The sequence below is a fragment of the Neolamprologus multifasciatus genome, chromosome 4, assembly GCF_963576455.1.
Source record: "Neolamprologus multifasciatus chromosome 4, fNeoMul1.2, whole genome shotgun sequence".
NCBI classification, from domain to species: domain Eukaryota; kingdom Metazoa; phylum Chordata; class Actinopteri; order Cichliformes; family Cichlidae; genus Neolamprologus; species Neolamprologus multifasciatus.
Genome location: NC_140442.1, coordinates 13144404 through 13158242, shown reverse-complemented (window position 1 = coordinate 13158242; position 13839 = coordinate 13144404). Strand labels below are relative to the sequence as shown.

General features: G+C 37.6%; 2 protein-coding genes across 4 annotated transcripts; both read left to right on the top strand.

The window, feature by feature from the left end:
- The first annotated feature begins 1519 nt into the window (after positions 1 to 1519).
- On the top strand, positions 1520 to 5295 carry LOC146519980 (uncharacterized). 2 transcript variants are annotated; one of them, XM_085158009.1, is made up of 4 exons: positions 1520 to 3335; positions 3547 to 3649; positions 3761 to 3887; positions 4604 to 5295. In XM_085158009.1, exons 2-4 carry the CDS (start codon positions 3547 to 3549, stop codon positions 4881 to 4883), a joined length of 510 nt encoding a protein of 169 aa, XP_085014135.1. In that variant the 5' UTR covers positions 1520 to 3335; the 3' UTR covers positions 4884 to 5295. The 2 variants fall into 2 exon arrangements, with proteins under 2 accessions (XP_085014135.1, XP_085014134.1); XM_085158008.1 differs by having other exon boundaries at positions 1525 to 3335; positions 3758 to 3887.
- Positions 5296 to 7200: 1905 nt separating this feature from the next.
- LOC146519979 (immunoglobulin lambda-1 light chain-like) lies at positions 7201 to 13422 on the top strand. 2 transcript variants are annotated; one of them, XM_085158012.1, is made up of 4 exons: positions 7201 to 7580; positions 7664 to 7986; positions 11604 to 11640; positions 12395 to 13422. In XM_085158012.1, the coding sequence occupies exons 1-4, from the start codon at positions 7541 to 7543 to the stop codon at positions 12715 to 12717; spliced, it is 723 nt and encodes a 240-aa protein (XP_085014138.1). In that variant the 5' UTR covers positions 7201 to 7540; the 3' UTR covers positions 12718 to 13422. The 2 variants fall into 2 exon arrangements, with proteins under 2 accessions (XP_085014138.1, XP_085014139.1); XM_085158013.1 differs by lacking the exons at positions 7201 to 7580; positions 7664 to 7986 and adding exons at positions 8176 to 9624; positions 9708 to 10030 and having other exon boundaries at positions 11607 to 11640.
- The last annotated feature ends 417 nt before the right edge of the window (positions 13423 to 13839 follow it).

Below are 13839 nucleotides of genomic sequence, written 5' to 3'. Positions count from 1 at the left end.
AGCTGGTTGGCCATGCAGTCAGGTATCATGCACGAGAACTTATAATGACAGTTTCTTCTAATGTTTACAAAAAGTTCAGAAAACCGAGACTCTTCTAACGTATGGCATGAATAATCCCAGACAAAGAACAGAAAAGCAAATGAATTGTCATATTTATTAAAAATAAAACACGCTTTACTAACCAAGAGGAATTCAACACTTCTTAGAAGACTGAGTAAAATGTTTGGTCCTGGAGTTTTTAATCAGAAACAGCATCTTGCATTCCTTTGTGAATGACCTTAGTTGTGTTCAGAGTAACTTCTATATGATATCGTGTTGCACAACAAGTCAGCCTCTAGTAATGATGCACGTACCTCTTTAAGTCCACAAAACACATGAAAGTCTTTGAAATGTGTAATCTTTTTGGCAGGTTTGTAAAAATGTTTAAAGGAAGCTATTGTATGGGTGAAATATGAATCCATTGTGAAAGATTGTGCTTACTTACTTAAAAAAAGCAAATATGTATGTTTGAACTTTATACTTAAAAGGTTTATGAAGACAGCTTCTAACATCCCAACATTAGCAAATTACTTAGTGCTCCACATTTTCTTCCTAATATAGTAACCCGTGGCTCCAAAATACCAACATGACCACAGCTAGAATGCTAAAATCAGCCTTCAAAATATGATGAAATCAATGGAGGAAATTACAGGAGCATGTTTTACATAAAGTGAAAGAAATGTAGAAGTGTCAATTCAGTTATAGTTAAATTTAAAATGTTTTAACCTAAAAAGCTTACAAATTATTCCTTGAAAATAATCCCTCGAATTAACTCCCTGCCTCTCAGACTTATCAGGGTTTTTGTTATCAGTCAAATGAGATGAAACACCAACCAAACACAGATGAAATGGTCATAGATTACCTTCTATAACAAATAAGGAGAAATGCAACAGTTCTCATTGTGGAGCTTCTGTTTGTATTTAACACCTGATATATTTCACAGTAAAAATCCTCTGTTGTTCTGATAAAGTCGTTATGAAGTGATGTGCTACTGAAAGTCAATAACAAGCAGCACATGAGAGAGCAGATGTGACACTGAGTGAAAAAGCAGAGGGAGAAAGCGAGGCCTGGTTATCTCACTCTCTGGCTCTGCTGGTCCACTGCGCTCATTCTTTCCTCTGGCTGTGCCGAACTGAGCTGCAGGGAAATGGAAGGAAGATCTGCTCACTGCTGCAGGCACTGACTGATGATGGACTCCAGGCTTGTAAGGCTTGGCTTTAGTCCTTCCAGAAATTTGATTCCATATCCATATGATTAATAAAAAACAAAACAAAACATAGACATGCTCACTTATACTCGCTAGAAAATTATTTGTGGGTAAGTTGTGGGAATTTATCAGATAAAGTTTTAGCTTTTTACTGGGATGGATGAGTGGTGGAAAATAATTAAATAATTTTAAAACTAATTACTTTCATTTTATGATACCTTTTAATCCGATTTTTTTTCACAGGTAACTATTTTAATGCTGCTATGTATATTTAGCAGGTGTACCGCTGCTGAATAGTTGATGACGCTGCACAAAAAGATGAAAAAAAGCAGAATATTGTCTTATATACTTTTATTTCTATATTTAAATCCCATATAACCTACTTTAAAAATAAAGAAAGAAATAAAAGATCCGAATACTTTTTCCTTCATTGCACATTAGGCAACTTTCACTGTTGGCCCTGTGGTTTCTCAGGTCATGGAAAATCTCACTGGGGAAAATGAACTCCAGCTTGTTAGGGTCAGCAGACAAATAACCACTATCAAAAAATGGTTTTTCATTTAGTTATAAATTATGAGCCTACGTTCAAATAAGAAAATATATTTATCGTGACTGATTGTTGGCAGAAAAAAAAAGTTGGATGTCATCTAGTCGTTATTAAACAAATCTTCCTGTTTCCTTTTAAATCTTTTGGGAGGATGGAGATTTAAAAAGTATTTAGTTCCTGCCTGTCAGCGCTGAAGATGTATGGTCCGTGTGACGTGATGTTCATCCCACCTACTGCACATACAGTTTGGTATACAGTCTGTGTGTGTAAAGGTGTTGCAGATGGCAACTGCCCAGTTACATTCCTTTTCAGCAGTGATGGGTGCACCTCCGCTCATATATCAGCACAACTATCTGCAGACATCTGCAGACATCAGCATACCCAGCGGCACATCTTTCAAACAGAATGAGGAACTCTGATCTGAAATAAATCAAAGCTGGAATTTTATAAAAAAAAAAATCTGGGACAGGAAAAAAGCACTAATGTTGTCCAATATTTTCATATGACCTGAAGCTGCTGGTTTTTGAGTAGAAGAAGAAGTAGAAAGATAAATAGCTGTTTGAAGAGTATATAGGTTATAGACTGGGTGCACTTGCCTGTGGAAAACTATCCAGAGTATGAAATCCATCTTAGCCATGAAACTACATGTCATGTGTTGCATCACTGCACATCGAATCTAAACCCACTTCCACAGTTATGTAGATTTATTAAGGTTGGCTCACATCAGACTGAGTGAACTAATGCAGTAAATCACACAGCAGCTTAGTAAAGTTAGAAATTAAGGCAGCTGAGGTGTCAAGGAATATCTTCAGGGCTGCATAATTTTAATTTTTGCTATTTTAAAGTTATTCTGGGACTCTAACCCCTTTTCTAATTCTGTGATGCTTTTGGATATTCTCCTTTTTTCTATTAATATGGTTGAATGTGTGTTTTTTATTGTCCCATTTGCATCAAGTGAGTGCAGCTCACCAAGTTTTGATCACCCTTGACGGTTAAAGTGTTGCTGGCTGGATTTGTCGTAGCCCAGATGTTGAGCAGATTGTATTACAGTAGGCAGTAAGAATGTTATCCTGGAGCCATACTTCTACATCAAACACCTTCTCTGGATTGGAGCCTACGGGGAGCACAGTTGTCACATGCCACCCACACAACCTAAAAGACATGTGGAGCAGAGATGGGGCATCAGAAATGACCTCCTATTATGGTTATTTTAGAAGATGCACAGTCTATAAGATACGAGAGATAATGCAAGAGTGGGACGCATATGTGTGCGAGTGGGTTTAGGGAGATTTTGTTTTTTGTGCACGTGAATGCTGCAGTGTGCACACATGCTAAAAGAACTGAGGATGTCACCGCCCTGAATCAGTGACGTGGATGGGATCAGGTGGGGAAATTGCTCCGGGAGTTTGGGGAAAGAGTTATAAGAGAGTTCTGCACAACTCATGTTTTCTCAGTGTGTCACTGCTGTAGGATCATACAGTACAGAGAGTGTGTTCTGGTGCTCTGATCTGAGAAGAACCCTGGCACTTCTTTGCAAAAAAGGTAGTGTAAAAACCCTCTTTTTGGAACAAAACAAAACAATTTTTATGGCTTAAAAAGGTGAACAAAAGCCAAACTTATGACTGAACTAATTTCTCATCAGCTTTTCTTCAACCGAAAGACTGTTTAGTATTTTTGTAACGTGGCTTGGCAGCACTTTTCGGTGAGCTTGCTCCTCAGCAGCACCCACAGCCTATATTATTGTGTTTGTTAGATGAAAACGAAGAGGATGAAGTTGGCTCTCATTATGCTGTGCATGATCTCAGCGTGTGGAGCTCAGAAATCGAAACAGGAGACATCACGCTGGGAACCTAAAGGTCTGAAAAAGATTTTTAGTAATGTGACCTTTGACCACTGAGGTTGTGTTTCTAAAACTTGGAGTGAATAATGACCTGTTTGTTTATACGGTTAAACTCTGTGTTCAGCAGTACAGACTAGTGCCAAGACTTGCTCAAACCTGACTCAGGTGCTGGACAACTGGAAATTTGCTATTCTGACCCAAGTGAAAGACTTGCTGATCAATGACCACGCTTCAGTCCTTCCTGAATATAACAGGTGAGTTATATCAGCTTCTGATTAAACTGGATGTGCACAATGATAGCAGACAGACGAGTCTAAATGTTAAGTAAGAGTAACGTCAAACGTCCAGGAAAAACAACGCTCGGTGATGTCAGTGAACATTTGTTTATTGAAATAAAGACTTATGTAATCTGCTCTGTGCTGCACATGAATTGTCAGTGCCAGTAAAGCGATCAATGATTGCTGTTGTTCACATGAGGCCAGCTCCGCTTTGTAAATGACCTCAGTGTACTTACTGTGCCAAAATACAATAGTGGGTGTTTCATCATGCTCTGGCAGACATTACTCCAAGTCAGTGAACATTTCATCTGGTGATTAGATTCTGAACTGTGATTGCAATACTTAGGATCACAGTTCACCAGAACCTTTCCCAGTAAACATCTAAGGTCAGCCCAAGCCCGTCTCTACTGGGCCAAAGCTCTGCTATGTTTTGCACTTTCATTTTTTTCAGGGGACTTCCGACCTTTACGTCTGCTATCCTGATGTTTTCCGTCGACAGTGAGACTGTTTCCACTTAACAGCATGTCGTGACTTTCCTGTTTATGCTGCCAATTAGACTTGATTCTCTTCTTAGTTATGTTTTGCCAATAAACAAGGTTCCTGTTTCATGAACTTACAGTGCCAAAGTTCTTTGAATGGTCATTCTGATACTGAAACCATTTGCTTTTCCACATGTCCTCTTTTATGTCCAGGATTCAACCTCTTTCAGATGCTCTGGGAGACCTCTACCGGCAGTTTAACACTTTAAAGGATGAGCTGGGAAAGTTTACCACAAAGCTCGACAGAATGGAGGCTTTCGTGGATGAGCTCAGGGACGGCAAATACGCCCTGCCTCAGCGGCCTGTACATAGGCTCCAACCGAGCTTTGGTCTTAGGTCTCCTCTGCGTGCACAGATGAGGGGTCCTGAAAGGAGGATAATCACTAGCCCAACACTGAGAAGGGCAAGGAGGAGAGGACCACAGCAATCTTAAACATGTTGGGTTTTTTGTTTGGTATAAATGCAGATTTGTTGAAAATAAATGTTTATATATTTTTCAGAAGAAGAGGATTGTTTTATACTATTTCTTTGATGAGTATGGTCAAAAAAAGCTAAATAAAATGGTTTTAATTCAACTTTATTAAAGCAAACTATAGCCACCTGCTGTTACAAAATCACAATAAACCACAAGGTGGCAGCATTTATCAAATTATCTTCACTATATGCTGTTTTTGCATCAACGGGCTGGACTTAAAGTCAAATAAATGGCTAAACATGTAGTTAAGGAGTGTTATATATTACCTCATTATGATTTTTTTTATTACTTTAATTAGCATTGCAAGCCATTGGTTTGTATTTGATTTGTTTATCCAAATACTTATTAAATTATAGATTCAGTGCAACTCCTTGAGTGTACTTGGAGCATTTTTTTTTTACAGATAGTATTTTACAATGTGTTATCGCTTCATAATCACAGCAACAGTAGCAGTGCTGCTATGCAAAATACTGCATCTCGTGAAACACGGAAACTTTCAGGTGGAGTAACTACCTTCGGAGAAAAACTTATGAACCACTAATCACTTCAACCAGGAAAGAATATAACTGCAGAGCTACAGGATTACTTCAAAGAACTACTTGTTAAACAATAAAATAAAGATGAAGATCACATGTTCAAACTCTGGAGGCAAAATATACAAAAAAAGTTACAGGCCCACAACAAACACTGCTCAGCTTAGTTTCCTGTCAAAAGTTCTTGCTTATTCTCAGGTCGTTCATACCCCCAAAATTCTAACAGCCAGACGCATCAGTGGTCATATGTCCTCTTACACAAGTCTGGTGGTATTTGACTGACCAATAAACTACTGGGCAGATATTCAAAGGAGCATGTTTTATCAAAGGGGTTCAAAACGAAAAAAACAAACAAAAAAAACACAGTGACTATCCATCCATTTCTCCTTTCTAGGGTTGCTGGAGCCTATCTGTCATAGGGCAAGAGGCAGGGTACACCCTGGACAGGCCAGTCTGTCACAGGGTGTAACACATAGAGACACAGACAACCACCTGCATGTCTTTGGATGGTGGGAGGAAGCGGGAGCACCCACGCAAACATGGGGAGAACATGCAAACTCCACACAGAAAGACCCTGGCCTGAAGATGGAATTGAACTCAGGACTTTCTTGCTGTACGGCAACAGTGCTAACCACTGTGCCACCGTGCTGCCCAGTGAATATACCCTGCAATATGAGCAGGATGCTAGCTTTCAAAACCCTGCCCATGTGATTAATGATATTATATAACGATGTACATATGTCTGCTTGTTACCTGCTGAAACACCTTGACTGTTTTTCATTCACCCAACCTTTGGTATTCACCTTGATTAGCAGAACAAATAATAGCAATGACAGAATTGTGCTGTTAACAGAATCTTAATTCCAACAAAATTGATCAACAGTATATCCTGAATTCAAATATATATATAAAATAAAACGGCTCTAAAATGAAAACACATTTAGATTTATTGTAAAAAAAAACTCAAACATTTACAATATTTGAAATAAGTTAGATTTTGATCTAAATATGCAAATTCTTAGAGTTGAGTTGTGATCAAAAAGTTTTTAGTATTGAAGCTCCTCCTCCTCTGCTTACTCTATATAGGCCTCAGTCTCTTTTCATTATTCAGTTCAGCTCACCTCTCAGCTGGACAGTACAGAGAATACGCTATACTTTCAACATGCTGAGAACCTTCTGTACTCTTATTGCTATAGCATGTAAGAGTGGCTACTGGTTCATTTTATAGTCTGTATTTAGAAACATAAAACTTTATTTAAATATTAATTCATTTAAACATTCTTTTTTTCTCTGTCAGGTGTGGATGCTGCAAAAGTGTTGACCCAGACACCACCTGTCCACACAGGACAGGAGGTTCTGCTCAAATGCAACATTCAGAGAGATGAAGGCAATTATGTCTACTGGTACAAACAGGTCCCTGGTTCTACTCCTCAGTATGTTCTAAGATTTCATCATTCTAGCAGTTCACCCAGCTTTGGAACAGGATTCTCCTCAGACCGATTTAACTCTAAAGCCTCATCAGACATTGATTATCAGTTTATCATTAATCGGGCAGAAGCAGGAGACTCTGCTGTGTATTACTGTGAAACATGGGATAACTCCGCTCGGGAGAGAGTATCACAGTGATTTACACTGTGACAAAAACCTCTGTACAAAGTACTTCTGCTTTTAGAGTCTTTGACGTGTCATTTAGACTGTTTGTCTGCAGCTGCCAATAAAAGGTAGGGTTTAATTTTTGTTTCAATTATCTACTTGATATCACTTGTTGAGAAACTTAAATCTATCTTTAAATTCTGAAAAGGGATCAAGTTAAAACACTGCAAAATCATCATGAAGGACATGAAAAGATTGTAAATATTAAAAAAGAAAAAGAAGGAAAGAAATAACAACAAGAAGATGATGATGCTAAAGACATTACCAAGTCAAGTCAAGATGAAAAATATACATATGTATTTTTAAGCTCCTCCTCCTGTTAGTCGTATTAAAAGGCTCCTTCAGCACCTCCTCTCTTCATCCTACAGAAGCAGTACAGCCACTTTAAAGTTACAAATTAAAAGTGCATTCTTAGCTCACACCGATAACATGCTGGTGACTCTTTGTGCTCTCATCACTGCTCTGACATGTAAACACTTTGACTTATATTGCACATATTTAAACTAATGTCAGTGTGTTTCTCTTGACTTCATGTCTTCTTGTTGTTTGCAGGTGTGAGTGGTGTGACGGTGCTGACACAGAAACCTCCTGTTTTATCAGTGAGGAAAGGAGAGACAGCCACCATGGACTGTAACCTGGGGACTGTTACTGACAGTGCTGCTCTGTGGTATAAACAGATTCCAGGAGGAGTTCCTCAGTTTGTGCTGTATTTTTATCATAGCTATAGTTCTCCACGCTATGGCTCTGGGTTTTCCTCTCCAAAGTTCACATCCACTCATCAGTCAACATCAGATTATCGTTTGATCATCAGCAATGTGGAGGAGGGAGACTCTGCAGTCTATTACTGTCACACATGGGATGACTCTGCTAAAGAGGAGGTATCACAGTAATTTACACCATGACAAAAACCTCCTCACTGTTACTTCTGCTTTTTTTTTCAGTGAGCAGTGGGATCTCTACCAGCACTGCTGTTCCGACACCAGCACAGACTTTCCAAATCAGCAGTGTCTTTGTGAAAACCATCAAGACACCAGAATGTCACACTTAATAGATACTTGTGTAATGCATGTACTGTTTTCTCATTTGTTTACATTTTAGAAATCACAAAAAAGGTAAAAAGTTTAACCCACATGTGCAGACTTATGCACAGATGTAACTGTCTGTTTCTCTTGACTCCAGGTCTTCTTCCTGTTTGCAGGTCTGAGTGACACAGAAACTTCCTGTTGTATCAGTGTGAAAAGGAGAGACAGCCAGCTCGGACTGTAACCTGAGGACTGCAACTGACCTGCTTGCTGGCATAAACATATTCCAGTAGGAGACAATCAGCATGTACTGCAGTTTCCTCATGACTGGAGTTCTCAAAAAAATATTGTTCAGGGTTCTCCTCTCAAAATTCACATCAACTCATCAGTCAACATCAGATTATTATTATCAGTGTGGAGGAGGGAAACTCTACAATCTATTACTGTCAGGGGACAGCTTCACATGGGATGCTGCATCACTAATTTACACTGTGACATAAACCTTTTCATAGATACTTCTGCTTGTTCATACTTTATACTGATCACAGAGCTGTCAAACAAACTCACCAGCTGCACACAGTTGGAGATGTGAGTCCTCACTTGTTCTGAGATGTGACCATTCTGACGGCTCATCCAGCTTTACAACAAGATTATCCTCAGACTGATTCACCTCTATTCAACTTTATTACCAAGCAGGCAGAGGCGGGAGACTCTGTTTGCTATTTGGTGGCTGTGCTGATGAAGCTGAATCACATTGATTGAGGCTGTGACAAAAAAAACTAAATTGGAGACATTACAGTTTAAAAAAAATCCAACATTACTCATCTCAAATCATTAAATCTCGAACAAAACATGTAATGGGATTACATTAGTTGTTGGAGGCAAATGGCATTTCTGCTTTCTGCTAAGTATTTCTGTCAGAAATGGGATGACTCTGTAAGTTAAGATGAACAGTGACTCAGACTCTGACAAAAACCTGAGATACACAACAACTTTCATGATATCTGAAAAACATCAAACATAAACACACTTCTTTTCAAATTATTTTCAGCTTTTATAAGTATTACATTAAGTAATCCTCACTTTTTGTTTAAGGTAGGGTTTAATTTTTGTTTCAATTATCTAATTGATATCACTTGTTGAGAAACTTAAATCTATCTTTAAATTCTGAAAAGGGATCAAGTTAAAACACTGCAAAATCATCATGAAGGACATGAAAAGATTGTAAAAATTAAAAAAAAAAGTAAAGAAATAACAACAAGAAGATGATGATGCTAAAGACATTACCAAGTCAAGTCAAGATGAAAAATATACATATGTACTTTTAAGCTCCTCCTCCTGTTAGTCGTATTAAAAGGCTCCTTCAGCACCTCCTCTCTTCATCCTACAGAAGCAGTACAGCCACTTTAAAGTTACAAATTCGAAGTGCATTGTCAGCTCACACCGATAACATGCTGGTGACTCTTTGTGCTCTCATCACTGCTCTGACATGTAAATACCTTGACTTATATTGCACATATTTAAACTAATGTCAGTGTGTTTCTCTTGACTTCATGTCTTCTTGTTGTTTGCAGGTGTGAGTGGTGTGACGGTGCTGACACAGAAAACTGTGCTATCCGTGAGCAAAGGAGAGACAGCCACCATGGACTGTAACCTGGGGACTGTTACTAACAGTGCTGCTCGGTGGTATAAACAGATTCCAGGAGGAGTTCCTCAGTTTGTACTGAGGTTTTATCATGGCTCGAGTTCTCCAACCTATGGCTCTGGGTTCTCCTCTCCAAAATTCACATCCACTCATCAGTCAACATCAGATTATCGTTTGATCATCAGCAATGTGGAGGAGGGAGACTCTGCAGTCTATTACTGTCACACATGGGATGACTCTGCTAAAGAGCATGCATCACAGTATTTTACACCATGACAAAAACCTCCTCACTGTTACTTCTGCTTTTTGAAACCAACCCACTAACTGTTAATAAACAATGAATTACTTTATTTTAAGAGTATTATTTTCTCTCTTACCAATTCCTATTTTTCATTGAGGGACTCTCAATTCTGTTCACTATCTAACCTTCTATTACCACATGACTTTGACATAATATACATTCTGTTGACATTCTCCCCAGAGAGAACCCAGAGCCAAGCAGCAGCCATAAATGCTGATGCTTGGTATTTCTGTCAGACATGGGATGGCTCTGATATATAGACATAAATAAAATAGAAGTAAATATCTCCGTTGTGTGTGTTTTTAGGAACACCTCTTTATATCATATGTTGTTTTAAAAGAAGAATGTCAACACTGTGACAAAAAACTAAATGAGAGACTCTACAGATTTTATAAATAAATTCTAACCATTTGAAATCATTGCATTTTTTTTTACTTTGACTTGTTTTGTTAATTTGTTGTTGTACTGTGCATTTAAAATATAGAGCAAGCTAAAAAGATAATGCTGCCCTCCTTGCATCTGTGTGTACTAGTTGGTAAATAGGCATGTAAAATGTATTATGTATTATTTTTAGATTTGATGAGGCAAATCTAAAAATAGACAATAGTGCTTACCTTGTCAAAACTATAAGGTTAAAGCTGTGTAAATGCTGACCCCAGCCCAGCAGCCAGACTCTAAACTTCAACAGGTAACAAAAGCAGTGATGAGCAGTCAGACTGCAGCCTGCTTTTCTACCTGTTCATGTTTCTAAAGTAGAATCACAGTGACGACTGCTGTGCTGATGGCTTTGAGTTCACACCTAAACACTAAGAGAAAAATCATGTGTGTCCTTCTTAGGATATGGATTTCTGTTGGTGCATGGGGCTGTAGCCTCAGGTGTATATTGTTCACTGGCAATTATGAGACAATGAATTTCAGGCCATTTCATGGAGAAATGCAAAAGTAATGTAACTAGTAGTGTAAAGAATTACTTTCTACTGGGAATAATTCAGTCATGTGCATTATTTGTGCCTTATCTTTAAGAATAGTAATGAGTAATGTATACAACATTACTTTTTTTGAGTAATAACCAAACAATGATCACAGCAAAGAGGGGAAATACCTCTAACAAGTTCAAATGTTTGACCACAAAGCGTGCAAATAATTTTCATGAATGTAATGTGTTTAATGTGCTTTTCAGTGATGTTGGTGACTCTAGAAGCAAAGCCAGTGAGAATTCAGTGAGACTCAATAAAGAATCGAATTGATAAATAATATTGATAATCACTAAATTCTTATCAAGTCCCATCCCTACTTTGTGCTGTATTTTTATTATATCTATTTTTTCACTTTATGGGTTTGGCTTCTTCTCTCCAAAATTGACATGTACTCATCGGTCAACATCAGATTAGCATTTGAACAACAATATATGGGGAAGCGACACTGACAGTGAAAGTTGGTCTCAATTGGATGTTTCAGTTCCTCTCCCCTCATCAGTGACAGTCAGGAGGTTTTTGTACAGCCATGTATACAAACTGAATCACTGTGGTATTCGGACAAGGCACCAAGCTGATTGTGACAAGTAAGTACTTTTAAACTGATCATGAAACAGGAGGTATTTTGTGTTTATGCTTAGATTCTCTAATTTTCTCATTTCTCATATACTTAGATTTTTCTTTAGACTTTTTTTTTTGCTGTTTCATGCAGTCTGCAAGCTACAGAGTTGATCACATGTTGTAATGTGACTTAAGTTCTTCATTATTGCACAGACACAGATATTGAACTTGATTATTCTTATAAAATGATAGTATTATCTGCCTCTCAGAAAACATTTTTTTAAATAATATTTTCTGGAAATTATTCCATGTTCTCTCAGTAGTAACAAACATTTGACCAAAGGTGGAAAACTGACTATAATTGAACAATCTGACCTTAACCTTAGTGTTGCTTGGTTTTAGAATTAAACCTAGTTTGTCTGCAGTTTGTCATAGCTGGTATTGTTTTTTTTCACACGGATGAAAAAATAATTTTCTGGTTTTTAAAAAAAATCTTTTTTTTGTTCTGCTTTAGATGACTATTCCTTCTTTTTTTCCCCAGATGTCATTGTCTTTAATGCGAGTTGTTTATTTTATAATTTATTTTATAATAAATATCATCTTCATCCAATACAATACTTACTAAGACATAACTTTTATGTATTTTGGAGAAGTTATGCTAGCTATTTTGGGAGTTAAAGTATAGTATTTTTTCTCAGCCATTACTTTATATTGATCCATTCTCATCCATTTCTAGTTTTTATTTATTCATTTTTTAAAATGGTTTTCATGTATTTTCAGGCTCCAGCCTCCCTCCTCCTGTCCTGACAGTCTTCCCTCCGTCCAGTGCTGAGCTCCAGTCCAACACAGCTTCTCTGGTCTGTTTGTCCAGTCAGTCTGTGCGTTTTGCAGATGTGAGCTGGTTGGCTGGTGGGAGTCCAGTGAGCAGTGGGATCTCTACCAGCACTGCTGTTCAGAGACCAGACCAGACTTACCAAATCAGCAGCTCTCTGACCATCCAGACATCAGACTGGAACATGGATAAGGTTTATACATGTAAAGTGTCTTTGGGCTCACAGACTTCAGAGAAAACCATCAGCAAATCAGCCTGTAGCACTGACTAGCAGACGGGTCAGAATCAGCATAAAAGTCTGCTCTTCAATCCTTTTGGTATTTTTTTGTGTGCCTGTGTACATGTAAGAAAATACTAGCAGTTAATGTTTGCTATGCATTTATTCTGCAAAATGTTAATAAAAAATATTGCAAGTGAACATTGGAGGCAATGTAGCATTTTCTTCTTCTGCCAGTTTGAATTTCCTCAACTCTTCTGTATGTCTATGTGCTAGTGTGTGCATGTCCATAAGTTCTTTACTTGTGGTGAGGTTATCATTGCGTCATGTTAGTCTCCAAACTTCCACCTCAAAAAACAAAAGTAAAAAAATTCTCTGATCATATATATAGAGAATTGGAGTGCCTGGAAAGATAATTAATATTTTATGTTCTGGTTTAAGTTTCTTGCAATAAAAGTGGTTTGAAAAGAAAACCCCCCAAAATGAGTAGTAACTGAAACTATCTACACCTCCCCCTCTGTCTTCCAGGATGCACCTGGAGGCTTCTTCTCTGAATTTAGAGTTTTATGCAAATCAAGTCCTAAGTGAGAGGGGACTGTCCCTGACTGGAAAAATAAAAAAAAAATGTGAACCTTTTCATTACTTTACAAATAACCATTGTTGCTTTTAAACCTGGCTTATTTACAAAAAAAAGGAGAAATCCTTCGTGATGATAAAATAATATGCAAAGACCAGTAATTGATGCCACTTTTATAAGTGAGGTTAAAAAAATACCTATGACTGGAACCTTATCACCCTTGAATGTTATATGAAGGCTCAAAGATGTTAAATGGTAAATAACTATTCAGATAATATAAGAGTCAAAAGTTTAAGTCTGTTTTCATTTTTCTAAAGGTGGAAAGGCAAAAATGCTGAAAATCACTGATGCTGAAAGTCATATAGATAAGTTGGTAAGTAAATAAGAAAGAAAATAGATGTGTAAAAAATAAATATAATTGTAAAATGAATATATTTTCCCCACAAGGGGGAGTCATTGTCCAGTCAGTCTCAGCCACTGAAGAGTGTGATTTTATTTAAAAGTATTGAGGTAATAGTAGTTGATATAAAGGAATTCCTGTGAACTACTGCATTGTGGTTTTGCTTCAAATTAACTTAAAGCTTCATTATATTTTGATC